General features: G+C 46.0%; 1 protein-coding gene and 1 long non-coding RNA gene across 2 annotated transcripts; one reads left to right on the top strand and one right to left on the bottom strand.

The window, feature by feature from the left end:
- The first annotated feature begins 922 nt into the window (after positions 1 to 922).
- Positions 923 to 9600, top strand: LOC131914143 (uncharacterized). The gene is made up of 3 exons (XR_009380080.1): positions 923 to 1095; positions 6280 to 6386; positions 9421 to 9600. It is a non-coding gene; the product is annotated as an uncharacterized LOC131914143 (long non-coding RNA).
- A 9896-nt stretch (positions 9601 to 19496) lies between these two features.
- On the bottom strand, positions 19497 to 22880 carry Kcnj1 (potassium inwardly rectifying channel subfamily J member 1). The gene is made up of 2 exons (XM_059266739.1): positions 22845 to 22880; positions 19497 to 20742 (listed from the first exon to the last, which is right to left on the bottom strand). Exons 1-2 carry the CDS (start codon positions 22878 to 22880, stop codon positions 19603 to 19605), a joined length of 1176 nt encoding a protein of 391 aa, XP_059122722.1. The 3' UTR covers positions 19497 to 19602.
- Between the last annotated feature and the right edge of the window lie 4846 nt (positions 22881 to 27726).

Genomic DNA, 27726 nt, shown 5'->3' with positions numbered 1-27726 from the left:
CCTCTCTCACTCTTACTTGGCCTCCTGTCTAATTGTTTCAGTCTGTCTGAGCTGGTAAATTCCTAAGCACGTAGTCAATTTACACTTAGCTTAAAAGCTCTAGGGGAAAACAAAGTTTCCACTGAGAGCACTCACTTACCTACGATTGCTAGATTAACCTTCGGGATTTTAGCTGAGCTAATGCATGTGTTTTCTTAGGAGGAGGAGAGAGGTAATTTGGGGAGTTTAAATGAGAGTGGCCCTTTCCCCTAGTAGGCAAATTATCAATATCTACTGACTAGGGAGCTGAGTAACATCTCCTGCCAGTGACCCTGTGAGGCATCAGAGAACAACCTGGAAGTCCAGTACAAAGCGCTGAGCAGGAAGCGTGAGTGAGTGAGTGTGAGTGTGTGTGTGTGTGTGTGTGTGTGTGTGTGTGTGTTGTGTGTTGTGTGTTGTGTATGTGGCCAGTGTCACCTGCTAGGCTTTTCAAGGGCAGTTATTAAGACTATAGTAGCTGGAGGCCACTCCGTCTGGAAACTCAGTACAGTACAGATTTTTATTCTGCGGTCAGAAAGGCCTTTTCCAAATGAGTGAAAAGTGGGAGTAGATTGGATTTTCCAGAAGGCATTTACATTTTCGCCATCCTCAGCCTCACGGTGCCCTACGTGGGTGCTTGTCCTTCCTTGGTTCTGTGTGTTCACCTCAAGTCAGCAGGACATGCAAAAAGCTGCAGACACTGCAAAGAAAGAAGCTTGATCTAAAGGGATGCTAAACACACACCCTGTCAGAAATATCAGATAAGAAATAGAAGTCGGTAGCTGGGATTTTATGCCTCGGTAAGTTGGGGCCCAACATTTTCACAGACCTAAAGACCCTCAGAGGCTTGATGGAAGGTGGGACATCTATGTTGTCTGTCACCATGGTGGCAGTGGCTCACAGCAACTGGTCACTAAGCATATGGGGAGTGAAGCAAGAACAGGTCCACAGTCAGAAAGACCAGTCATGAATCCCTTCCGTGCCTCCCCGTGTTATGATTCATGTCTATGAGGTTGACTTCCTCCTGTGTAAAACAAGGACCACCTCAGTACCATCCAAAGATATCGAAGAAGTGAGGTAAGAGCATGTAATAAAATGTTCTCTGTTTAAAAGAACTACAGAAATGCCAAAATATCGCACGGGTGTCAAAACTTTAAACATGGCTGGTTCTGGTCCCTCTAATATAATGAGTTAAATCAGGAGCTGAGATGTTGGTTCAGTGGGTAAAGGACTTTCCAGGCACATGGGAGGAAGTGCGTTCTAATCCCTAGAACCCACCTAAGCCAAGCTTGATAAGTGTATCTGTAACTTTAGCAATGGTGGAGCTGAGAGAGGCAGATCTCTGGAGTTCTCTGGCCAGTCAGTGAGTTTGCAGTTCAGTGAAGAGACCCAGTCTCAAAAACTTATACAATAAGGGAGAAAGACATGACATCAACCTGTCTCTCTCTCTCTCTCTCTCTCTCTCTCTCTCTCTCTCTCTCTCTCTCACACACACACACACACACACACACACACACACACACAGTTAAACAGAACTATGCTATATTATTGCACATTATAATTATTTTTAGATTTAAAAAATTAGAGGCAGGAGAGATAACTTGGTAGATAAGACCACATGCCAGGGTGAGAGGACCTAGGTTGGGATCTCGGTTGTGTATACATTTGTAATCAACATTATGTGGTGGGGTGAGACAACAGGATCCCTGTGGCTTGCTGGCTGCGAGCCTAGCTCCAGGTTCAATAGGAGACCTTGTCTTGATGGAATAAGATGGTGAGCAATAGAACAGGACACCTGTTAACCTTCTTTGTCCTTGAGAATATGTGCACTAGCCTGCTCCTGCATACACAAGTTTATGTATACCACACTCACCAGGATATGTAACACTCACATACACAAAAGCAAAAATTATAAATCTTGAGGTCACCACAAACTTACAAAACAGTTACTACAATACAAATAAACATCTTTTCTTAAGCTGTTTGAAAGGACATTGCTGGGGCTGGAGAGGAGGCTCGGGGGTTAAGAGCACTGGCTGTTCTTCCAGAGGACCTAAGTTCTGTTCCCAGCACCCACATGGTGGCTCACAACCATCCATCCGTATTGAGATCTGGTGCCCTCTTCTGGCCTGCAGGGACATATGCAGGCAGAACACTGTATACATAACAAATAAATAAATAAATCTTTTTAAAAAAAGAAGAGGCCGGGCGGTGGTGGCACACACCTTTAGTCCCAGCACTCGGGAGGCAGAGCCAGGTGGATCTCTGTGAGTTCGAGGCCAGCCTGGGCTACCAAGTGAGTTCCAGGGGAGGCGCAAACCTACACAGAGAAACCCTGTCTCGAAAAACCAAAAAAAAATAAAAAAATAAAAATAAAAAAAATAAAAAAAGAAGAAAGAGACAGAAAGAAAGAAAGAAAGAAAGAAAGAAAGAAAGAAAGAAAGAAAGAAAGAAAGAAAGAAAGAAAGAAAGAAAGAAAGAAAGGACATTGCTGACTAATGCTCCATCAGCTCTGGATATCAGAGTGTGTATTTCTGCCAAGCATCAGTCTCCACCTACAGAGTCTACTACAGGCCAGAGAACCAGAAAATTAACCTGGACAGGTTCCTTCCATGTCTCTCAGGCAGTGATCACTTTTCTCTCTGCCTCTGTTTTTTTTCTGAATCTTGGAACTGAAATGAAGCAACTATGTCTCACACCCTCTAGGCAAGCTCTCTACTCTGGGCTATCTTCAGACCACTGCTTACTTTTCTTTTGAGGCAAGGCTTCATCTAGTTGCCCAGGCTGGTCTTAAACTCACTTTGTAGCCAAGTTAGTCCTTATGATCCTCTTGCCTCAGTTTCCATAGTAACAAGAACTAACAGACCTGTACCACCAGGCCAGCCCATTATCATCTGTTGTAACAGAAGAAAGGACCACTCAGAATCATGGGTGGCACTTGGAATGCCCAGTCTTCCTCTGACTTTCAGAACCTTGACAATTTAGAATATCATGAGCTGGTTATGTTGGAGAATGACCCCAGGGTTTGGTTTTCTGGTGTGTGCTCATGATTTGATCTAGGCCTGGCTTCCCTGTGAGCCATATCACAGAAGTCATTACTAGGCTCTTCCCCTGGCAGCCTATTGGGACGTACACACTCTCAATGTATTTGCTATTGCTGGGGTTCACTTAATTGGTTTGTTGAAGAGATGGTGTTTTCCAGGCTTTTCTGAAAATTTATACTTTTTCCTTTTGCAATTAGCATTTTGTGCAGATGTTCCCCTATGGAATTATGGGAATATCTCCACACCATCAAATTCTAATGCATTCGTTCATTCATGTATGTGTATTTTAATGTGTACCTGAAAATATGACTCTAAAGACTAATATTTTCCAATTCTGTTGCGAGACCGGGATATGTTCTTTTCATTAGTTTGATGAGTATTTTGTCCCAATAGGAAGCCATTCAGGTGGGTTTCAATTTTGACTGAAACACACCCATCAATCTTTGCTGATTTCCTTACTTCTTCCTTCAAAAATACATTTAGGCTTCCAGTCCCTAAGTCCAAGATTCTTTTTAGTGGGAAAGGATTTTTCAAAGCCAGTACCTGGGTACTAAGTGTGCCCACTGTTAAACAGTGACCCGATCTCCAAGCCTTCCCGGTAGACAGCACTAGGCATTATATGCATATGCATACATATAATATGAACTTACTCTGTGTGTATATATACATTCCCATGTTTATGAATGTACATTCATATACAAATATGTATACACTCCATATTTATCTCTGCCAACATTAAAAATCTTGAGTTCATTTAAATGCACACATTTCCAATGCAGCACCACAGGATTCCTCTAGGTTCTTTCTTTCCATATTTGTAATGAGAATGGTGAGTTTCAATAAGCATATTGAGTATACTTCCTTACCAGTGCCCTGCCAATAACCAATCTTTCCTCTCTGGACCCTCCCTACCCACATGTGGCAGGTTCCTCTCCTGTTGAGGTTCACTTCACGAACCTCCTCTTGTCCTATCCCAGGGCGTGGGTGCCATCTTCAGCCAGTTCAACGTTAGCACCCCATGCTGGGTTACCTCTCCACAAGGACATGTTTTCACCCTGCCTTGATGGAACCCTGACTCCCATACACACCACACTACCACAGCTCTTCTTACTCTGCTGAACACTAATCCTCACGCCAGCCCAGCTCTATGCCCCTGCAAGCCACACCTACAGTTTCAGGAGGCAAAGAGATTGAAGAGGCAGGATAGATAATGAGATGTATTCATCTGTGGCTTTTATCTGCCTTTATTTACACACATTTGGGGGCAATTTCTGAGCTAGGAAATATTGGAAATGGAGAAAACTAGGGGAAATAGTAATTATAAATTGGTTTTCTCCTAATGATCTTATACTCCATTATATTTTTTTCTAGATGACAAATTTTTACATTTCTCTCTCCAGGAGTGAAAAGGGGAAAACAGGTGGAGGGGGGGTAGGGCTGGGAAATGTGGAAAAGCAATGTTCTGAGTTATGACGTTACTGTCTTGGATAGAGACTGGAGTAAGGGATACATGGCTTTTGAATCACTTTTGATTGTGGAGCAATACAAGGACCGAGCACTGTGAAAGCATGAGTTCTTTGTGCTGGAAAGCTTATGTCCTCCACTGGACAATAAGGGGGAAAAGGGCAGGGACTACGTCTGGCTGTGTGCCTGGCTTATGGAAGCCCTCCCACCCCCGTTCGTGTCTGTTGTTTATCAAATTGCACCTGCCAGACAGAAAGGGTCCAAGGCCCAGCTGAGAGACGAAATGGAGTGTCGGTTCTGTTCCGTTCCTGCTAACACTAAAGATGTACCGAGGAATAAAACGATATGGCCAAAGCATTAGACTAGACCACTGTTGTAATTTGCTAGCAGCTGTTACCAAACCCTTCCTTGGTGTTAACTGTTTTCCCCAGTAGATGCAGTATTTCTTTCCCCACTGATTATTATACTGCCCAGAGCCCCTGGTTTCTAGAAATGTTTAATCAAGCATCACATATATCCTAGCAATACATCCCAGACACCTCCGCTTTTCCTGACAGTTTCACCTTCCTCTGCTCTTTCTCTGTCTTTTTTCCCCCACAACATAAACTTATCACACTACTTTCTGCATAATGTAAAGGTTTGTCATTTAGAAGAATAGCATAATAGAACATACAACCATCGGGAAACCAATTTATGTCAGACATTCCTCTGAGAACTCTGAGCTGCGGGGAATGCAGGATATCCATAGGGATAGTGCACAGAGAAGCAATGTGGACTTGTCACTAGTTTCTGCATAGCTATATTCATTGGACAATTTCTAGAAGATTCTCAGCCAGTTCTTTCACCAGATCTTTACAAAGTAATGATTCTCATCTAGAATTCAGGACGCCAAACTGAATCCAATTTTTCAGAGGCTCAGTTGAGCGATTGCTGTAGTATCGATTGTGGCCAAAGCCCTCATAGGTAAACGGAAACAAATAAAGGAGAGGGTAAGCCAGGTGTTTCCATCCCACAATGAGCTACACTGCCAAGACACAAGTGGTTCCCGCAGGCTGCCCTGTACTGAGCAGATCTTCATTGCCTCAAGATCTAGTCCCCTTTCCTCTGCAGAGGAGAGGCCTGGTTAATTCCAAATAGGCTCTATTGAGCATCTGTAGTTTCCCAAAAACTCTAGTATGCTGTAAAAATCCTATTTGCATACATGTATGTGTAGGTTAAATCTTGCTCTACAAGAAGTACCTAGTCTTCAAGAGATCAGTTACCCAGATGATTGGCAGCTAATTATGAGTGGCATGGATCCAAACATAATGGAGAGAAAATGAGTTAAAGCCACCACCTTGTAACATATGCAAGAGGTCCCTGGGGAGAAGGGGCTATTCCACTTTCAGCATTTGGGGTAATCGGAACAGATGGACAAGTGTCCCTTACGCGTGAGGGTCTGTTCACTGTCCAGGGGAAATATATAGCCTAAAGATGAAGGAATTGAACTGAAGTCTCACTAAATCCTTACCACCCAGATCTCTGAGAAAAACAGAAAGATTGGCCTAACTATGGAATTTCCTGGTCTTGGTGGATTTATAACCAAAGGATGACCCAAGTCATAACTACTGGCTGCACAGCAAATTCAATTACCCCAAATTCCAACACACCACCCTGCTTCCTGTCTGTCACCCCTTTCTTATCATGATCTTTTGGGGGCCATGAACCCCCACTGTGTCAGCTGCATCCATGTTTAATCTTTCTACTGATGCAGCGCTGAGAAGCAATCCCTGGGACATCTCACCAGAGGGAGAACACTGCCTACTTGTCGAAGAACGGTGACATAGAGTCAACCCCAGCCTGGCCTAAGCCACACAAACAGTAAGTAAATCAGCCCCGTCTCCTTTCCGGCCATCTCGGAGGATACAGAGCAGCATGGAGGTGTGGATTACGGGATAAGGCAGGGGGCAGTCTAGAATTAGTTTTATCTGCTGAGTTCTTAACCACTGCTGTGCGAAGTCCATGCCTCTCTTTGACTATCTCCCACCCGGCCAACTTGACCACATAGGGACAAAGAACATCTGTTACCAGACATCTCAAGCTTTGTGAAGAACTGAGAATGTGTTGGAAACCTTCCTTGGTATGGCTGGGGAAGAGAGAGCTCAGTAGTAAAATGCTGGCTTTGCAAGCCTAATGGGGCTGACTTTGGTCACCAGCACACACTCATAAAAGATGGGCATGGTAGCTCACACTTGTAATCCAAAAATTGGGAAGAAGAAGAAGAAGACAGGACGATCTCTGGAGCTCAGTGGTTAGTTAGTCCAGCCCATGTGAGTACCAGACCAAATGGGAGAACCTATTTCAAAAAACAAGATGGCAGCTCCTAGGGAATGACGTCTGAGGTTGACCTCTGGCCTACACACACACACACACACACACACACACACACACACACACCATCCTTGATAGACAAGAACCTTGAAAGAATAGCCAGGGTTTCTCCCCAAATGGAGCTGTGGATATGGCAAGCATCCTGACCGCCAGCCTGCACATTGGATGGAATGACCCAGTACAACATCTCTCATGAGTATCCCAGCTTCTGAAAGGTATTTGGTCTCTACGCTTCACCCCAAAATAGCAAATTAAGTTTTGGAAAGTCTACAAATGTCACCTTTTACAAAACAACTACACATCACCACCAGGTCTAGAGTACAATGTGCCATTTGGAGGGTGGAGGAGAGCAATGTGCTGTTGATTTTCAGTTAATCCTTAAAACAACCCGTAAGGTAGTGTTTTCCATAGCTGAAGGCTCCGAAGCTCTGAGAGGACATGAGTGGGTGGACTTGGCCTGTGGCTGCACCCTCTGGGATATTTGAGCTGAGCAGCCCTTTCTGCCCCTTTCTGCCCCTTTCTGCCCCTTTCTGCCCCTTTCTGCCCTGCTCTACCTGTGAGCACCTCCTTTGAGGTCCGCTCTACAGAAAACAAGTACCCAGAAGGGGAGCTGTTCTCACCCACAGTACTTCACAGTTTTCAAAGCAGGGTCACACACTAGGATTTTACCCCCTCAGTCCTTTATCCTCTGTCTGTCGCTCCTGAGCTCCACAGGAGCTGGGTGTTGTCTGTTCTCTTCCCTTCTGCAGCCCAAGAGGCTGGCCCTCTGTAATTGTGGATAAGCATTCTTTTTGTTAACCTTGTTCTTGTTTTGAGACAGGTCTTGCTAGTCTTGAACTCTGCCTTGAAAGTTTCCTTCAGTCTCAACCTCCAAATTAATGGCTCTCTAATAGGGGAAGCCCCATAGCTCCTAGACGAGACTCCTGGGTAGCTCAGTTCTTCCTCGGGGAGCACAGATGCTGTTTTGGAGAACAGAAATGGCTGCTTTGGATTTTTCTAGAAGCTACCTTTGCAGCAACATTTGGTCTGCCAAAACAAAGGCTTCCAGTTGTTTCTTTTGTAAAAGGTTCCTGGAAGGCCCCAGCCCCTCCATCAAGCAGCACCCCCTTGAGGTCGGAACTGCCCCACCTGACGGGGCCCGGAGCCCGGCTCCCTCCTGACCACCCAGGTCCCGACTCCCTGCCGCCCCTACCCGGGTCCCTGCTGCAGCCCTCCGTGAATCCAGCCCATTTAAAATGCCCTTTAAAAAGGGCTCTGTTTGGGTGAGTTCTTGGGCTCTCCTAGAGAGCAGCAGATTATCTGAAAATAGGTGTTATTGATTACAACCAGGTGGTCTTTGTGGAAAGGGGGCCACTCGAACCAAAATAAATATTTGCCAGCACAAAGAACAAGCCGGCCCCTGTTGCGGGCGGGGGCGGGGCTGCGGCCGTCGGCACTGCCCTGTCGGCCCGCGGGTCGGCGGCCGGGGATTGTGTTTCTTCAATTAGGAGTGAGGAGCGGGGGCAGGAGCACAAAGGCCCCCCAGCCTCCCACGCCCGGCCCCGAAGCCCGCGCCATTGTATTTGTTTTGGCTTTCTGGCGCACTCCTTAGTATTTATTTCTTTTCCCTCTGTTTTATTTTTATTTTCAAATTGCCGGCCGGGCTGGATGCCGTCCATTCACCCCGCTGCCTTGGAGCGCGGCGCGCAGACTGCCGGAGCCGGCTCGCTGGACCCAGCGGCCCGCCCGCCTCCTCTACCCGGGGTCAGGGCGCTGCCCGGGGCGCCGGGGCTTCGGGGGCTTCGGGGACGACGGCACAGGGGCAGCTAGGGGGGCAGCTCGGGGCTGCGGTGGGGGTGGGGCAAGGCCCGTGGAGGAGATCCGGGGGTGTGGGGTTGGCCGGCTGGGGCCACAGGAGCCTCGCTTCGGAGTGAGTCCCACGCGAGCTGGCAGTGAGGATGGAGTTTTCTCGAAAGGATGTTAATTCGGGGTGAGATTTGGAGGTCAGTTCAGGAGACAGCTGAAACCTCCCTGAGGTCCTCCTATCTGCATTTCCCCTGCCTTCTGCCTAGGGCAGAGCCGACATCACTGTCTGAGGGGCGCTCCCCAAGCTCTGAGAGCTCTTTTACCTGACTCCAAGAGCGCTGCCGGTGTCATTGGGGTCAGGACGCCGAAGGAGCGACAGGGGAGTGGGGGGAGGGGGGCGGGTATGGGGCCATCAGCAAGCTGCAGGAAAGGTTCTGGGAGCCCCCATCTGGCAGCCAGAGAGAGTTGTCTGGCCAAGGGTGGAAGGCTGAAGACTGCAAGGGTGTGTGATACAGAGAGCCAGAGAGGTCTGATTCAGAGAGATTCTGGGAGTAGTCGGAGAGAAGAGAGGCAACCCAAGAGATGGTGTGAACCACAGGTGTCGAGGTGAGGGGTGGGAGCAGAGGTGTTGGAAGTTGGAGAGGCAGGGTGAGAGGACTCCACAGCTTCTGTGGCTTTGTGTTACAGGCTTGGTGCCTCCTTGCTCGTCTACAAGTTACAAACCTCTTCTTCCCTCCAGGAATGCCATTGCTTGGCTGAAGAAGACATTCCTGGCCGTGTCGTCTGCTGTTGAGAGCAGTTCTTGGTAGCACCCCCACCTCTGAACTGAGTTGACCTCTGTCTCATCACGCCTTTCAGATTTCCTGATGGTTGTACCACTATTGGAAATCCTTAATAACAATGACAATTGAGAAACATACGATTGATAGCCTTCTGTGGTCCATCTTCTACAAAGTACGTCCCTGAACACGGGGCTTATGATTACCTTCTTCATAGCTGTCTTCCTCTAGTCTTAGCTATTCCCAGAACCACCGGCTCCCAAAACACACTGTGTGAGTGAATGAGTGAGCGAGCAAATGAATGTGTTTGTTGCTACTTCAGAGTCATACTTCATACAAATACATTTATTTGTAGATATACATATACATAAGCAAGCTATACTCCCCAAATATTCCAAATGTCAATATAAAACAGAAGTAAAAAGGTTTATAATTTTTAGTTTCTATTTCTTTCACTTGACATTTTGAAGACATCACATAAAATCATTCCTTTTTGTATTTTTGATGAAGGTCTTACTATAATGTCCAGGTTGGTCTTGAACTCCTAGGTTCACGTCCTCCTCCTCTTTTGGCCTTCTAAGTGGCTGGGCCTACAGCCTTGTATCCACAAGGTTTTAAAACACGGTTTGTGGTACGCTGTAGTCTCACATTCTGGACTTTGCATGTGTCTTCTTTTCTGGAACACCTCGCTCTCTTGATCCTTGACTTCATCTCCTCCTGTTGCCCATCACTTACCTCCCACCTGTAGCTCAGGCTTCCTCTTCACATCTCCCCAGGAGGTTCTCTCTCCTCAGAGCAACCACCCTCCAGCTAACTCCACCTCTGAGAAGCATGTTCCCGTCAGCTGGCCTGGTCTATGGATTCTCATTGTGTTTGTTTTCTGTGTCTCTAGAACTTTGCTCAGTATCCAAATATGTATGGGAAATGGGTAGCATTTCACCCTGTTTGGTGTGTGCTGCATTGCTTGCATCCTGGCTGTGGTACAGTTGGGTCCTCATTGCTACAGGTACTGCTGGAAGAAACCTCGTTATGTGAATGAAGTTATTTGTCTGTGGTAATGATAATCCCGCACCACAGACTCTCACTGTATAATTAGCACTGTTTTCACAGATGTTTTTCAGTGTTCCCACAACTGTGTGTGGCTCTTTTTATTATCATCATCTTGCTGATGAAAGATCTCCACCCTCAAGAGGATCAGTGACTCACCAAACTGGAAGCCACTGGATGTCAGGATTCAAATGCAAGCTCCCAGGCAGTGGGGATTGCCTGCTGCTTAGGAAGGAACGCCCTTGGGTTTTAACATAGGCTGCCTGTGCTTGTACCTGAGGGGTTGTTCTGTCTCCTACAGTTGTTACAAGGGATTAAATGAGAAAATACTTGCAAAGCAGTGTCTACCAATAATAAACCCCACATAAATGTTTCACACATAGAGACATACCTGCCTAGACACACCTGGATTGTGAATTTGTTGGTATTTTTACCCCTCTGGGCCTCCGTTTCCCACTTGTAAGATGGGTGGTATAGTAGTAGTATTTCAGCCTTGTAAGGCAGCATGTGAAGCATACAGGATCTCAGATACCCTTAGTAGATTGCAGCATTTCTACGTTTACACCACAAGCTAGTTTTGTGAGATTTTTTCATTTTGTTAGCCCAACAATGATAGGCCTCACATATGTGTGTCTTCCTATTAAATACTGTAATTTTTAAGATGGCTATGAAAGTGCTTTCTGGGTATGGCTACAACGTCAACCAGGACAGGCTTCCATTTGGGATCTGGAAGTACATAGCACCACCTGCTGGCCATTGAGCACACTTCACGGAGAGTGCCAACTTGCCTATGTTTGCCTCCTAGTGGGCTCCCTTCCTTCCTTTTCCCTTCCCCTCCACTTGGCTCAACAATATTTCCTGTCCTTACTCCCCAGGCGCCTGGGCAACGTCTGGAGTGTGGGGCCAGTCAGCAGAAAAGCTTTCGCTGGGGTCCTTGGTTTCCCCATCTGTAAATTAACAGCGTAAGATGAGGGTATGTTCAGCTCTCGTTCACTGCTGAGCTTCTGGGTTTCCGGTGCCAAGAGCAGCGATGAAGCAGCCATGGGAGGGAGGTGAGCATTGGAACAAAGCAAAGGAGATGAAATTTAAGGCATGGAAGAGGGCTCAGGTCAAGGGGGTCAGGAGCATGGTGTGGGGTATATGCTTTGGAGGTGCAGAGACCCACAGGCCAGACATTATGTGGAGAGAGTATAAATTGGAGGTCTCCATTGGGTCCCTCCCCTTGGAGATGGGAAACCCTGAGGAAGACAGGGAGGAAAGACTTTAGGAGTCAGAGGGCATGGAGGACACCAGGAGGACGTGGCTCACTGTATCAACTAAGCAGGGCACACCTGGGCTCAGAGAGACTGAGGGGGCAAGCTCGGGGCCTGCAGGGGTCTGTACCAGGTTCTTTGCAAAGACTCCTACAGTCTTTTCTCCCTCTCTTCCTCAGGGTTTCCCATCTCCAAGGGGAGGGACCCAATGGAGACCTCCAATTTATACTCTCTCCACATAATGTCTGGCCTGTGGGTCTCTGCACCCGCTCCCATCTGCTGACAAGGCACTAGTCTATGAGTGTAGCAGAATAGCATTAGGAATCATTTCATTGTTTTTTGGAGTGTTTTCTTTTGTTTCCAGTTGTGTTTGGTTCTACCCTAGGTCTCTGGGCTATTCAGTCTCTGCTTCCTGGCCATCCAGGCAGTGTAGGGCATGGGCTCCTTCCCATGGCCTGGGCCTCCAATTAAACTAGACGTTGGTTGGCCCTCCCACAAGTTCTGGGCCACCATTGCCCCAGCACATCTTGCAGGCAGGACAGATTATAGGTGGAGGGTTCTGTGGCATGGTTGGTGTCCAGGTTTCTCTTTCCATACCTTCTCTCACTGAAGAGATTAGACTGTAGGGGTGAAGGCTCCATGCCTGCCCCAGCTCAACCTCTCTACATTCAGTGAGTTGTGTGGAAGTTGTTCTTAGCAATGGGGCCTGCTGTCAGTTTTCAGAAAGTGACCTTCTGTCCTAGCATCAGCCTGAGCTGTTTAGGGATCTCCACAGGAACTTCTTGGTCAACAACTCAATCGAGTATAACCCAGCACCGGGAGACTTGTCTGGCTACAAGAGATGGCCAGTTCAGACTCCATATCCTCCATTACTAGGAGTCCTCACTAGGGTCACCCTCATAGATACCAGGAAGTTTCTACTGTGCTAGGTTTCCACACTGTACCCCCCCCAAAATGACCCCTAATTCCAACTGTCTCTTGCTCACTTTCTCCCTCCATCCCCCCACCATCACCTGATCCCTTCCCCTCCTGTCTCTACCAGCCCCCAGTCCACCCTCAGAATCTATTCTATTTCCTCTTCCCAGGGAGAAATGCTCACTCAGCATTTTCTTATACTTCATTTTTAACATTTATTCATTTCATCAGTTTCATTGATTTTAATTATAATGTACTCATGCATGAAATTTTACAGTAGTGGATACCCTAAACACTTTATGAACCTAATCAAAAGGTAGTTACCAAAAGTACCATGGAAATTGAATCCCCCTCTCCCAGGCCATGCCTCTCTACAGGAGTGGAGATCCCTGTCCTAACTTTCTAACCTGTCCAGATTTGAAAGTTGAAAGGCTGCTAGTCCCAGACAGGTTATTTCACACTGGTGAACAAAGAACACTAATTCTAAGAGCTCAACTTCATCTTAGAGTGGGTGGGTAGAGTAAGCCTTGCAGACACCCTGCAAAAGGAACAGGCTTTCAGAGACACAGGCAGCCACGTTCACAGTCTCCTAGGTCCACAACAGCAAGGCCAGGTCCTAGCAGCTACTGGAAAGTGGCATGAAGAAACATCAGAGGGAGGTCCCACAGATGTTGGTACTCTCAGCAAGTATCTCTATATAGTGATCTTAAGAAAGTACTGTTAAGTGACAAAGTCTACTGAAGGACAGGGTTCTTATAATGCTGCCCACTGTGAAAGAAGTGGCGTGTAAAAGCATATGTATTGCTTATATTTCCCAACAGGAAACCACGTAGTGACCTGCTTCCCAGCATGGTGACTGCCAGGAATGACACGCTGCACATTACAAGATATTTAAAACAGAGAATTGGAAAGGTTCTCATCACAAATACATCATAATACTGAGCTGGTTGTGATGGCAAATGTCTTAACCCCAGAACTCAGAGGCAGAGGCACACAGATCTCTGTGAATCCAAGGCCAGCCTGGTCTACATAGTAAGTTGCAGGATAGCCAGGAATACACAGACTCTGTAAAAAAAAAAAAAAAAACAGGGGGAGAGGAGAGGGTAGAAAAGAAAAAAAAGAAAGAAATGATAAATATTGGAGATGATGGCTGTTCAATGTGTAGCTTGATTTGATCATTCCACAGTATTCACAGGCATCAAAATACCACATTGTTCCCCATAAATGTATACAATTATTGTTTATCAGTTACAAATAAGACTTTCTGAAAATGAAGGGCAGCAGGTTAAAAATATTAGCAGTGGTTAGCTTTACAGAAGGAGGGGACAGAGCACAGGGCAGGAGGGTGCAAATGTGTTTCTAAGTCCTGTTCTGTGACATCAGAATCATATGAATTCCTTATATAATCATTCAAAGAAAACAGTCAGGGCTGGGATGTAGTTCAGTATTTGAGTCCCAGTACAGCAAAAAAGAAAAAAAAACAGACAAATGCAAACACCAATTATTGAATTCAACAAGAAAAGTAAGAAATTCAATAGGTCAAGCTGTTGAAGAATAACATTGAGGGGAAAAAAAGTGACCTTAAGGAAACTCACTGACTTTGTATCCCTCGAAGGATGGAGGGTAAATAATATAGAAGGTCTTCAGTCAGATTACTGTTAACATATGACCTGCATCATTTTTTTAACTGTTGCATATTGAATGTGACAAAAAAACATTTTATCCAGTATTAGCAGTTCTGCAATTCACCAGTGGCCTTCCAAGGCTGGCTAAGCCCTGGACCCTTGGTCAACATGAGCAAGATCCCAGCTTTCCCATTATGGCACCCCAGTTCCTGGCTCACAATGAGCTCCAACTAAGCATCTGTAGGTTTAAAATAAAAAGTCAGAGCCCAGTGTCCTGATTCCCATTCCCGTGTAGTATCAGTGTGAGGTCTGTGCCATGACCAGTGTCCCTTCCTACGGCCCTTGGAGTTCAACTCTATCATTCTTGCCCCATGTTGACAGGTTAATCACTGTTCTTTCTACAAAGGAAATTTTCATCTATTATTTTCTTCAACCCTTCCCCAACCCTATTTCAAAAGTTCTTTAAAAAAAAAAAAGAACTAAGGGCCCTGAGGTTCGTGAGTTAAGCTGTTTGTCAAGGCCCCTCCTCTAATAGATGGTATAGTTTGAACAAAAATTTGTTGATGAGTAAGAGACCAAATTCACTTAGCCATGCTAACCCTTAATTCATTAAAAAATTATTGATGGTATACTGGACTATATTAGTGCTAGAAATACAGAAGTGATGGAGAACATAGACCCTGATCTCTAAACCTAACCAAGACTTCTTTTCTCTTTTGGTTAGAATGGGAATAGTATCTGTCTCTGCCTTGGAGAATGGAATAAAATGTTACATAGTTTTTAATTATATGTGTCTATAGCATAAGCATAAGGCCTAGCACTTGCAGTGTGGTATGTATTCAGTGCACATAAGTGTTAAATATATGTGTGTATGAATATATTATATATATATATCTGCAATTGGTTGCGCAATATGCACTGGCAAGCTAGACCAATCTACAGGACACCTTCAGTAGTTCTGAAGTTCCACTCAGCGCAGTACCCAGAGCCTCAGAAAAAGACAAACCATAAACTAGGAATACATGTTAAGCCTGGTCAGGGGCCCTCGCATCTGCTAGCCTGGAGTCACTTCTCCCACAGTGTGCAACCAGGCAAAGGTCATGCACCCACTGTGGGCTCCAGGCCCACACCTGATGGCCCTGTGAGTTTTCTCGGAGGGCAGTAGATCTAGCTCAGAATTCAGAGGGGATGAATTAATAAACGTATGGGCTGTCCAGGTAGATGGACTGGGTCTGACTCTCACTTCTCTTTGTTAGCTATTGATGCTGGGCAAGATCCTTATTTCAACTGCCTCACGTGAAACATAAGCATAATAATAGTCCTCACCTCACAAGGTTGTTGTGAAAGTTAAAAGGGGGAGATGCGTTTAACACTTAAAGCAGAACCTAAGGCAAGTAAGCACTTGGTAATTGTCTCTATGCTGGGTTTCTCGCTGCCTAAAGGGTGCTTGTGTCTAGAAGGTCCTGAGCTTTCAAAGGTAGGCTGGTTGGAGGCTCATGCTCGTTCCTAGCCCAGTGTGTGTACAAATCCCCTCCTGCAGGGCTCCTCTCCAAGAGTCCAGCTGTGTGCATCTGGCTGGAGAGATTAAATTATTTTTGAATTCCTAACCGAATGTTCTTTTAATGGAAACTTAATGACAGACATTGAAATAGATTTCCTCCCAGAACCCTCCTCCTGAATGTCCCCCACATGACTCTGTGTTGCGCAGTTCCCGATAACCTTTATTCCTTACCCCTGGACTTTTATCTCCACAGTGACATGCAGCCCTTGCTGGACAGAAAGAGGAAATTCCAGTCATTGTTCTTAAACTTCTGGCTTCCAAAATAAAATGTTCTATCTCCCCTGTCAGGCTTTGATTGACACACACTTCCTGTAATGGCAGACAGCAACGGTCCAGGGGCGGGGCCTAGGGTTCATTTACATCCTTGCCTTTAGAACTTTTCCTATTGTTTGTTCTAGAAAAGGGATGAGTCTCCATACCAGTCACAGAAGCATTGTTGAAGACTCGTTTTTAAGTTTAAGAAAAACCTCCGTAAAGGATGCAGCCCAAGCCTTCCTGCCGAGAACCCAGCAAGTTTATTCTTAATATCTATCTTCAGTGGTGGAGATGACACTCTGATCATCTCATTATGACTGGAGGTGGGGGGGAATCTTTTCTTTCTGCCCTTTAACCTCCCAAACCTTCACTCTAAATATTGACTAGGAAGGTTCATATGGGATCCAACTCTCCATGTCGATATCCCTATAGCAACAGAGATTAAATCAGGCAAGCCAAGAGAGATCAGCACCAAGGAAAAGTTTGACTATAACAGTGTACCATAGGGTGTAGTTTTTCTTAAAGAAATATAGCACTTCTTTTGAAATGGATAAACAGTAAATATAGTAAGACCACATAGTAATAAGCAATAGCAGTTCCAAGGTGGTCAGGTAGGTCCTACTGGGAAAGGGCTTTCTGTGATGGAACAAAGAGCAGTCCTTTCACTTTGGCATTCACCTACAACCCAGGAGGCCTTCTGATGCCTTCGGCTTCCCATCCGTTTTCCTTCCTCACTGATCTTTGTGCCCTTGTTACCACTCTTTCTCCAGTGCCCAAGGTTTTTAGTTCTGGTTTTGAGTTCCAAGCACCCCTGAGAACTCTCAAGAGTTGCCTGCCCCAGGTCCCTACTTCCTAAGAACTTTATGGGATGTATGTAAAGGGTCTAGTGATTTTGTAGTATTACAAAGGAGACTCCAAGTGCAGAGTTTAGAAGCAACGCAGAAACATACCAATCGGGAAGAGTCACATTGCTCAACTCCCTTCCCACTCAAAGGGAGATGGCCTGCTCCTAAGCACTTCCAGCGGTCCTCAAGCACACTACCAGGGAACAGAAGAGAAGAGGGCAGTATGCTCTGAGTGTACGACCTTAACGAATACCATTCCTGCTGGTTTACATGGAGCTGCAGAGTGGTAAGGTCTCCTGTCCATGGGCCAGCAGAGAATTCCAGCTCCCTTGGGTTTGTGATATCTAATTTCTTTTAGTTTGGTCAGCAAATCATGTTCTGGATTCAAAGATTTACAAGCACAAGGCAGCCTTCAGTGTGGGCCAGATGTATTCCCCATTGTGGCCGCTGACAAGGTGTGCAACCTTAACCCCATCAGTTTCCACTGGTCAGGACCATGACAAAGTTTGTGTGTGTGTGGGTCTGTACAAACTCAACCCCTAACCTAGAAAAACAAAGCTATCCCTATTAACAAGGGTTTGTGACTGTCTTTCTCTATGCCAAGATTCATGCTGGAGAGATGTGCTGTAGCTGGACCAGAAGGGGCGTGTCTGCTGCCTAGCTCATTTCCTACTAGGAAGTCTAGACAGCAAATGTTCGCAGTTTGCCTCCTTCCTGCCTGTCCCACCCCCCTCCAGGAGAAAGTCTATCTTGGCGAGAAGATTGTCCTCAATCATCCTGTCCCAGTTAATGCATAGGTGACACTTTTTGCTCACACAGTTTCAGAAATTTATTAATCACATACTGAAAAAATATTCTGATTTTTGAACAGCTTTGAATTCCACGTTCTTTCTCGAGGTGCATTCAAAATAATACAGGCAGGGAAATGGACAGACAAGACATTCACATTAGAACCTCCCTTTGACGTAAATTCTCCTGCTAAATTGTTCCCTTTGGCAGACGTAGGGATGGCCCTCCGGGACAAGAGAGCAGCAACATCCTGACTGTGAGGTCGTGTCTCAATCCCTCCTCCTTCGTACCTAGAGTTTCAGTTCAAGCACTGGGCAGAGAAACACAAGAACTGTTCAGTGTTAGCAATGCACCCCCTTCCGGACTGATTGCTTTTACAGTCCTCAGTACCTCTTGAAAAAGCAAGGAATAAAAACTCTTTAACAGACCTGTAGCCCCATAACCCACCCATTGAATATTAAAGGAGATATCACCACAGATATCTCTCTCTCTCTCTCTCTCTCTCTCTCTCTCTCTCTCTCTCTCTCTCTCTCTCTCTCTCTGTGTGTGTGTGTGTGTGTGTGTGTAGATCAGTAGGTCAGAAGTTCATGTTGACATAATGTTTCTTCCTCAGTCATTCTCCACCTCATTTTTTAAAATTGTATGTGTATGGTGTTTCGCTTACATGTCCGTCTGTGCACCCGGTGCTCATGGAGGCCAGAAAAGAGCATCAGATGCCCTGAAACTCGAGTTGCAGACAGTTGTGAGACACCATGCTGGGTGCCAGGAATCAAGCCTGGGCTCTCAGGAAGAGCATGGCACGGTCCTTTCGCCACTGAGCCTTCTCTCCAGCCCCCTCACATTCTTTGTTTATACAGTCGCATTGAACCTGGACCTCACCCATTCAGCCGGCCTGAAAGCTCCAGACATCCTCCTCCCATGTCCACCTCCCCAGAACTATGGGGCCATGCTACCAAGTCAGGCTTTCTGTGTGGTCATTGGAGATCCAAACCTAGGTCTTCATACGTGTACAGCAAGCACCTTACAAACTGAGTCATCTCTCCAGTCTCATAACCAACACGGTCAACTCCAATGTTCTCCTTCGCGGAGGATGTTCATTTAACATCCAGAGACTGAACTTGGCCTCGGTTTAATGTACCACAGGAGATCGTTCAGACCAAATTCTAGATGAGCCCCAGCATCTGGATAAGTCACAAAGCTTGTTCCTCTTTACCTTGGGATCAGAGAGGTGCAGGGTCACTGGATGACACTTTACCCTTCTGAAACATGTGACCCAGACTCAGATGAAGGCTTCAAACACAAGAGCTTGACAAGGTTAGAGTCTTAGTCATTCTTTGTATGACAATCTCATATTGTCAGTGATTGGCTGGCTCACTTCCCCCAACTCAGGGGACAGATTTTTCCATTAATAAAAGTCTATTTCAAGATGAAAGTGGCATCTTTCTAATCCATAGAATCAAATGGGAAGTATGACTGGTTCCCGAAGCTATATAAAGCTCCTGATTTCTTCCAGGAGTCTTCTAGAAGTATCTCCATTGCTTGTCCACGTGACCTTGGATGATTTTGTTCCCATCAATACTGCATGAGTTCACACAATCATAGTGAAGATTCCAAGTGAGTTCCTATGGCTTCCACATGCCAGCTTCTGACACATTTGTCTGTCATATGCTTTCTACTGCAGCCTTGTAGAGCTATGAGTGTTGTAGAGTCATAGCCACGGGGTTCAGAGGTGACTATGCTGGCAGACTTTGCAGTTTCTCATCCTGCTTTTACACCCCCAACTGTTGGTTGCTTCAGAACACAGCTGGCCATTCAGTTCACAGAAGGCTTTTCGCAGGTGAAAGAGCCACTGCTACATTTGGGTGTCATCTGTTTCATCAACTTCTGACAAGACAAAGTTGGGGTTATCATAGCCTCTCTTCATCCTGGCTCTGGCATCCTTCTCGTTATAAAGGCACATGGCACAATGAGGGGTCTCCACTTCCACCGTCTTACCGAAGTTATGGAAATCCACACGGTACTTCCCTTCCTTGGTCTTGGATACTATGGGGACAAAACGGTAGCCCCAAAGCACCTCCTCTGGGACGTAGGACGTGCGGACCTGACAGGTTGCACTGGTGGATTCCACGGTGCCATCTAAAAAGACGACTAATTCAAAGTCCTGCTGGGAAAGCGTTTCTGCTGCCATGTGGAAGAAAGGACTGTTGTGGTCAATGACATGGTAGATTGTCAGCGGGGAGATAAAGAATAAATTCTCATTGCCAGCATCGACTACGAAGTTGATATTGGTCTGGTCCAAAATAATGGTCTCTCCTTCAGGAGTGATGGTAGTCTTCAGAAGTTTGCCATATATGTGACTGCCAATCAGAAGGCTCTTCCTAAGATTAGCCACTCGGATGAGGAGGCAAAGCTTCCCACCACGCTTGCTGATCACTGCATTCTTGCTGAATGTAATGGTCTTAGCACGTTTCTTGGGTCTAGAGATCTTGGCTAAGATGGCACCGCACATGAACGAATTGATGATCACTCCAAGAATGGATTGGAAGATAAGCAGGAAAATGGCAGTGGCACATTGTTCCGTCACAAACCTGAATCCATAGCCTATGGTCACTTGAGTCTCCAGAGAAAACAGAAAAGCTGAGGTCATGCCATTAATGTTCTCCACACAAGGAGTACGATTGTCAGGAGGGTAGAACTCTGGGAGGTCCTTATGAACATAGGCTACCACATACCACAGGAGACCGAACAGGAACCAGCTCCCCAAGAAAGCGGTGATGAACACGGTCATTTTGTACCTCCATTTGAGGTCAAGCACAGTTGTCCAGATGTCCACAAAGAATATAAACCGTGACTGCGCATCTACATTGCCAAACTCTATGTTACACCTTCCATCTTTGGAGACCAGCCTTGCTCGTTGCCGAGACCGCCCAAAAACGTGAGTGACAAACCATTTCCGAAGATGTTTGAACATCCTTTCCGTCAGTGCCCTGGTCTGAAAACACAGCAGAGGGCAGGTAAGATTATAGTGTAGCAGTGGTGATCTAGGTGACTCACGTACAGACTCGGCCATCTCTGATAAAAACATTCATATCATCAGGCTTGCTAACCATTTGCACAAAGCCACTAGTTTGTTCAGGGTGCCACTGTAAATCATACACAGCCGTTATGTCACATAGAATGTGGAGGAGACACCAAGTGGAAAGTTACTAATTGCTAATATGTTCAAGTATTTCAGGAAATATCTCAGTCAGTCCCACAGGGCCTTAAAAACGGGGTGACCCATTATCATCTGCACTTTTATTTATTGGATATTATTGTGCAAGTAATCATCTCTTCTGTGTTGAAATTTAACCTGTTGCTATACAATAATTCTTGTGAAATCATAAACCCAGAGCACTATTCATATTTTTGTGATATGTAAAATAAGTAACTGAAAAAAGGAAACTCATCAAAATATCAATATGTCCCCTAAATTGTCTTGTCTGCTCTACCAATACATCAAGAAACATCCTGACCCATTTCGGTTCCTTCCTTTATTAAATGAAAGAACTAAGATGGAAAAAATTTAGATGACTTCTCCAAAGTCATACTCCTAACCCATGGCCAGATAGAAGTGGCCCTCCAGCTCACTGCCTTCCTTCTGGGACACCTCCAGTCATGCTTGTGCTCATTTGTCAAATACTCTATCCTAAAGTTGTGCTTCCCAGGAACACTTGAAGACAGGACTGGTTAAATTCCTTTTGACTTTTAGCTGTGCTCACAGCCCAGCAGGTGATCTCACAGACTCTACCAAAGTTTCCCACAGAAATAGAGTGAGGGTGGCCATTGACATTCTGCTCCCCTCCACTGGGCTCCAAGCTGATGAACACTGACTTCACCTGACCTGCATGTATGTTCTATGAAGCTAGAAGCATGTTTAACTCATTCCTCAATCTCACCTGCCAGTTCAGACTGAGTGCTTAGCATTCTCTCCATCAGCATAAGTGGGGTAATGCAGTGACTAGCTGAGGCCCTTAAGAACAATGTCTGCTCACTGGTTTCTTATCAAGGACAGGTGTTGGGGGGAGGGGGAGGGAGAAAGGAGAGAGAGAGAGAGAGAGAGAGAGAGAGAGAGAGAGAGAGAGAGAGAGAGATTTCCAGCCAAACAAAGATGGGGATTTCCCCTAAACAGCCAACAGCAGTGAAACTCAAGGGTCTTAAGCCTAGAATACCTCTTCCTCTTCCCCCCCCAAAAAAAATCAAGGTGTGCCCATTGTGGTTAGCACTGTCTTTGTGGTATTTTTTTATTAAATGCAAAATTTTTTTAAAATAGATCTCAAAATCCCCCTTGAAAAATGTGTTTGCTCATCAGAACTAGGAAGCGAAACCAGTCTAAAGACACATTTTAAACAAAAGCAATATTCCTCAGTGTCTCACTCCCAGCCTTAACCCAGGTGAAATACAAGTGGCCGCACAGAGGAAGCAGTGGAAATACTACACAGCCATAGCGCTGTTGGGAAATATAAAGGCCAGGCTCTAAAAATAAGAATAAGAAAGAGTTACCAAGAGAGCCGCATAAGCTATGCACACACTCAGAGAGCTCTATCCATCCCTCATCCACCCCAAGTCCCCAGAATCAGACTAGAGGATGGCCCCAGGTGGGGCACACACAGGGCAAAGGCTTCTTCTCCGGTTACTCCCTCCCAATGCCCATTCACCTAGGTGTAGCCTGGCCCATACTTTCTGGTGACAGATGCTCCTGTTCAGGTTTGTGGAAGCTCATACTTCCTCACAGATTGGCTCTCAATTATTACCAGTCCTAAGACCAGCATTACCCGTGGAGCCCACATCTTCGCCACACGTTATCATTCATGATGATTTCTGAAAAATCACCTGCCAAGCTTTTCGTCCCCTCCACCATTCCCCAACCTTTCTAAAATGTGCTTCACTTTGAAGGTGAAGGGTATCTCTATAAAGTGAAGACATATCCCCAATACATTTGGGTTTTCCATGACTGTGCCAGCCAAATAAAACATCCACTCTCTGGCCTTACAGGTGGTAAAACAGGAGCAGCCAGCGGCCCACAGTGCTTCCCCCAGGACTGTCTGCACTTACCAGCACTCTGAACACACTCCGATCTGAAGCATCCATGGTGGGCAAAGCAAGGCAGTGGTGTTGTTGGGGGGTGTCTGGCTTCTTTTAGACCCACACTAATGATTCTTAAGCTTCTGAATGATGCATATTTGGATTAGCTTTCAACAGTTAATGAGTGGAGTCGTGTGGTTTAAACCAACACAAATGGTTGTATTCAGACCAAGCCTGGAGCTAGGTGTATATATATATACATATTTCAAACCTCACATGGCTTGAATACCGTCATGCTAAGACATGACAAACCAGCAGCTGAGGTCCTGGGCAGCAGACGTGGATTGGATCCCAGCATGGCCCCCCTCTCCTTTGCTACGCTCTATGGCTCTCCTGCTGTTCTTCTAAGTCGTGCCAAATAACTTTTGGCTAGAAACAATTAGTTATCCTCAATCTCCCAGTCAATTTTCTGAAACACCGAATACTAACCTTTCCAAGTGATCAAAGATACAGGTGGATGGAGAGACAGACATAGATGGGGACATGTTTGCAAGACAAGAGTAAGATCATACCAGGAAGAAACAAGACACCACATTAATCTCTATACAACAGCCACTATTACGTAAGAAACTGAGATATTATTGTGGGGTTTCATCTGGAAAAACTGGACTTTACTGAAGGTGCACTTTACACATACTGGATTAGCGATGATCTTGATTTGTTTGTTGAAAGAATGAGGAGAACTAAGGAAGCAAGTAAATCCATCCACTAACCAAACCCATCAGTCACACGGTAGATCTGCTGTCATGCAGATCCCACTTTGCCATTTAATCTAACCACAGACAGAGCCGATGTGCATTTATGAGCGACTAGGCAATTAGAGATTAGCGCTGGTGTCTCAGGTTATATAATGCGCCCCAGCTTTTAGGTTGCTTTCTATTGAAATCAGTAAATCTTAATAGCAAGCAAAGGGCTGCACATTAACTAATATTTACCCAGGTATCCCTGGTGGCTGGCAAAACAAGTGGATTGCATTATTGCCACTTGCTCTTTATACCCTAGCATTCTTGTTCTGTAAATAGGATGTTTGGAGAAAGCAAGACTTTCCCCGACACTTCCTGTTCATTGGCTGTCTGCTTATTCCTTAGGATCTGAAAGACAAACAGAACTCTTCCTGTTCTCAAGGGGCTCACAGTCAGATGGGGAGGTGAGCTGAGTATGTTGGAACTCATTACAGTTTATGTAACCCTAGAAGTACGACTTTTCTATAAGATTTTCCATTAACTATGGATTTACCCTTTGAGGATGCGTTTTGACCAACTGCAAACACCTTTCTGTATATATTAAACGTATTCATCTATCATTAGTCCATCGGGAAATGCCGACACTATGTATCAGCCACTGTGCTAGACATCACAGAAATAATGGCTGATGGTCCTTGTCAACATGCATATCCCAGGTGGCCTAAGGGAGAGGAACGGATGAGTCCATGAGCGGACAGACAGAGAGAGCTGTCACTGTGATATGAAACAGCAAGTACCCTCCAGGGAACGCCTATTGAGAACAGAACAGTGACACAGACACCACCCCCTGAAGATGTGTTAGAGCCACAGGTAGCAAGAACTCCACAAACAACTGCTGAGTTGTGACAAATAAATAGATGGATGTGTTTGTAAATGTTGAGAACCGACGGTCACCCATACTGCTCAGTCACCATCAGCTCCTCCTCCAGGAGAGCTTTTTTTTTTTTTTTTTTTTTTTAGAAATCCCTTGTAAGATGTGTAACAGTGACTACATGCATTTAACTCAGTGTGTGTGTGTGTGTGTGTGTGTGTGTGTGTGTGTGTGTGTGTGTGGCCCAGGCAGGAGCAACAGAAGAAAAACAAGGGCATGGAAGAAGAAAAAAGATCCAGGGTAACACATACTAGCATGCTAAAGGGGTTGCTGCAGCCTAGGGCTGGAAAGTCAGGCAGGGGCCAATCACCCAGTGCTGGGTAGCCATTTCTGTCTTTGCTGCAGACCCACAGGGTGAGCTGGTTCTGAAATGACTGCCCATTCTATCGGAGCTACAGAGACAATCCAAGCTTCTAAGTCATCCTGAAATACCTCGGCCTAAGGGTCCTTGAAAGCAAATGCATCTTCCTCCACAGCCAGCTTGTCGTCGCTGTAAAAACATACTCATTTGCATGCAGCATCCACTTCAGCGAAACTGGCTCTTCTTGCTCATAAGAACCTACACGCAGAGGTTGTTTTGGGGACATCCGCCCAATAGCCCTCTGTGTTGGAGCGGGAGATTCTTAGAGCACTTATCACTCTGCCCCTTTCCCAGCCCTGACTGGCTGCTCAGTGGCTGCTGTGTAAGAGAGACAAGGGTCAATGCTTGTATCCCCTGAGTTCAAATTACAAGGGCTATTGTGCCTTTTAACTAGACTCTTCACAGCTCCTATACAAGCTCAGCTAACTCTAGGGTATTTCTGGAGTCAATTTTTTCATCTTGGAGTAGGAAATGTGAACTAGGTGGTCCAAAAGCAGATGTCAAGTGATTTTCTCTGGTCCCCTGGTAACTCTAATGCAAAAGAACTTCAAGTTGCTATGAAATTGGTCTGCCTTGTCTCAGATCAAGAATCAATTGACATCAACAAACGTCTCCGGATCTTCCACATTAATGCATCCCCGGGACTCGGGCATCCCCTCAGCTGTCTTAATCAATAAGCACGTGTTCCACCTATTGACCACCTTCTAAGTACCAGGTGCCATGATAGGAACAAAGAAGGAAAGGCCCTTGCTTTGCAGCTGTTCCCAGAGAAGTCACTCAGTGATTGTCATGCACTGAACTAAAATGGTACCCATGAGGCTCTGTGTCAAGCATGGCCTCTTGAGCACATCTTTGCTAAAAAGAGCCCAAAAAACAAACACGTAATTGCTTCCGTAGAGGACTTCCTCTTTTCTGTGGAAATCATCTCAGGATGGCTGAGAACAGCCTCCCAGGTGGATCTGCAAATCTACAGATCCCGTGGACCCTCAAATCACATGACTTTCTGGGCTGCCTCTCATCTGTCCAGAGCCCATGGAGTGGGAGGCCTTTGTTTGGGCATGTCAGAACTTAACCTCTGACACCCTTGGCATAAGTCAGCATCTAGTTAATTTAGGGTAGAACTCAGAGAGATCAGTTGGCCTCAGTCCTCCCCAGCCTTACATCCCAGGTGTGTGACTAGGTATCTGAGGCCCATGCCTTTGCCAGGCTAGACTGGGTAATGCATGGGAAAATATGTCACTGTTGAGGAGTAAGTGTGCTTCGTGATCTCTCCACCAGGAAACTGGAGTAGCCTGTCTGGGGTGTGAATGCAGTATAGGCCTTCCAGGGTCCCTCTCTCCTTCCAGAAGGGAGTTGGGGGACAAGGTAGAGGGAACCACACGGTCTAGTGATATCAGTGCCTTCACAGGCACACAGTGCTCTGGGGGTGTCCCCGGGCCATGTAGCTGCAGTCCCATTATCTGAATGACTTGGTGTGTTTTGCCTGGGAAGTTATAGGAAGATAGGGGACTTGGGCCAAGAATGTTCCCAGAACAGGCAACGACCAGAAGCAGCTTGGCAAAGGAGAAGTGCTCCAGCTTGTGTCCACAGGCCTGAACTTGAACACCAGCTGTGCCACTCAGTGACCAGGTGAGCTGAGCAAGTCACCCTGCTCTTCTGAGCCTCAGTTTCCGCCTCTGTGAGATGGCTCTGATGCTATCCTTCCAAATGTCATGGAGCAGAATACACAATGTCCCCAGAGCTTATGACAAACAGTGGCAATATTTATTGATGGTTCCCAAACGGAAACCAGCACAGCAGTTTAGCCAAGTGTCACTGACTCTTACCACCATGGACTGCCACATGGTCAAACTGTAACTACACCAAAGGAGAGAAGGCTCCTAACAGGGAGGGAAGGGTTCTGGCCACATGCTGCAGCTGTGAATGCTGCTGGCTTCAGAGCCTACTTCCTGATAGGAGGAGTAGGCCTAGGAAAAGCAAAGATGATTCATGAAGGATTTGTCAATAACAAAGGCAGAGCCTTTTCTTAGCAAGGCTGCTCAGAGGCCTGGTACCTAGGCACGATGCTATCTTGCTGCCATAGCAACCAATTAGAGTGTGACCAGCATCACTGCTACATACACTTGTTCTCTGAAAAAGCAGTCTCCTTGCCTGGTACCCACAGTCAGGTTTGGGTGGGCAAACAGTGTCCCAGACATCATCGACAAAAGCGCTCTGTTCACACTAGGTCTGAGGAGTAAGAGTGCTTGCTATGTCAGCATAAGGACCTGAGTTCAAATCCCTAGCACCCATGTAAAAAGGCCAGTTGAGTAATTCAACAACCAGAAGATTTTTAGGGCAGAGACTGGCAGATACCTGGAGCTCAGTGACTAACCTGTGAGGTACAAATGGTGAAAACTGACACTATTGGCTGTGTGCTTGCAGAAGTCATGTGTGCATACACCACTCTGCACAGGTATGCTTTGCTATGAAGACGTGGAGAATCATGGAAGCTACTAAATGGTACGCAGAAGGCCATTGCAATGATTTAAAGTCTGCAAGTTCAGGGTTCAGATGCTGTCTAGCTGACTTCTTGATGGGGTCACTGTACATCCTGAGACAATCACCAGAGATCTCTGCTTCTGGCCCCAATGGGAGGCTCTGGGAACTCTGTCGTCCTTTGCATGAGCCAGGCTGGGAGCAGACAAGGCTGCACTCAGGGAAGATGTCTGTGAGGTATTACCAGTCCTTGGTGGCAGGACGTGCTTGCTGTGGTAGATGGCAGTGGTTTGGATGCTGGGAACTTCTCCTGTGTGGCTTCCCAGCAGATTTCCTAGTGCAGCTGTGTCTTAAGGTCCTTTGGACATGGTGGCATGCACAGCCTTGAGAAAGACACTT

Source organism: Peromyscus eremicus, chromosome 7 (assembly GCF_949786415.1).
Source record: "Peromyscus eremicus chromosome 7, PerEre_H2_v1, whole genome shotgun sequence".
Classification (NCBI taxonomy): Eukaryota; Metazoa; Chordata; class Mammalia; order Rodentia; family Cricetidae; genus Peromyscus; species Peromyscus eremicus.
The sequence above is the reverse complement of the archived record's forward strand: the minus strand, read 5'-3'. Positions and strand labels throughout refer to the sequence as shown.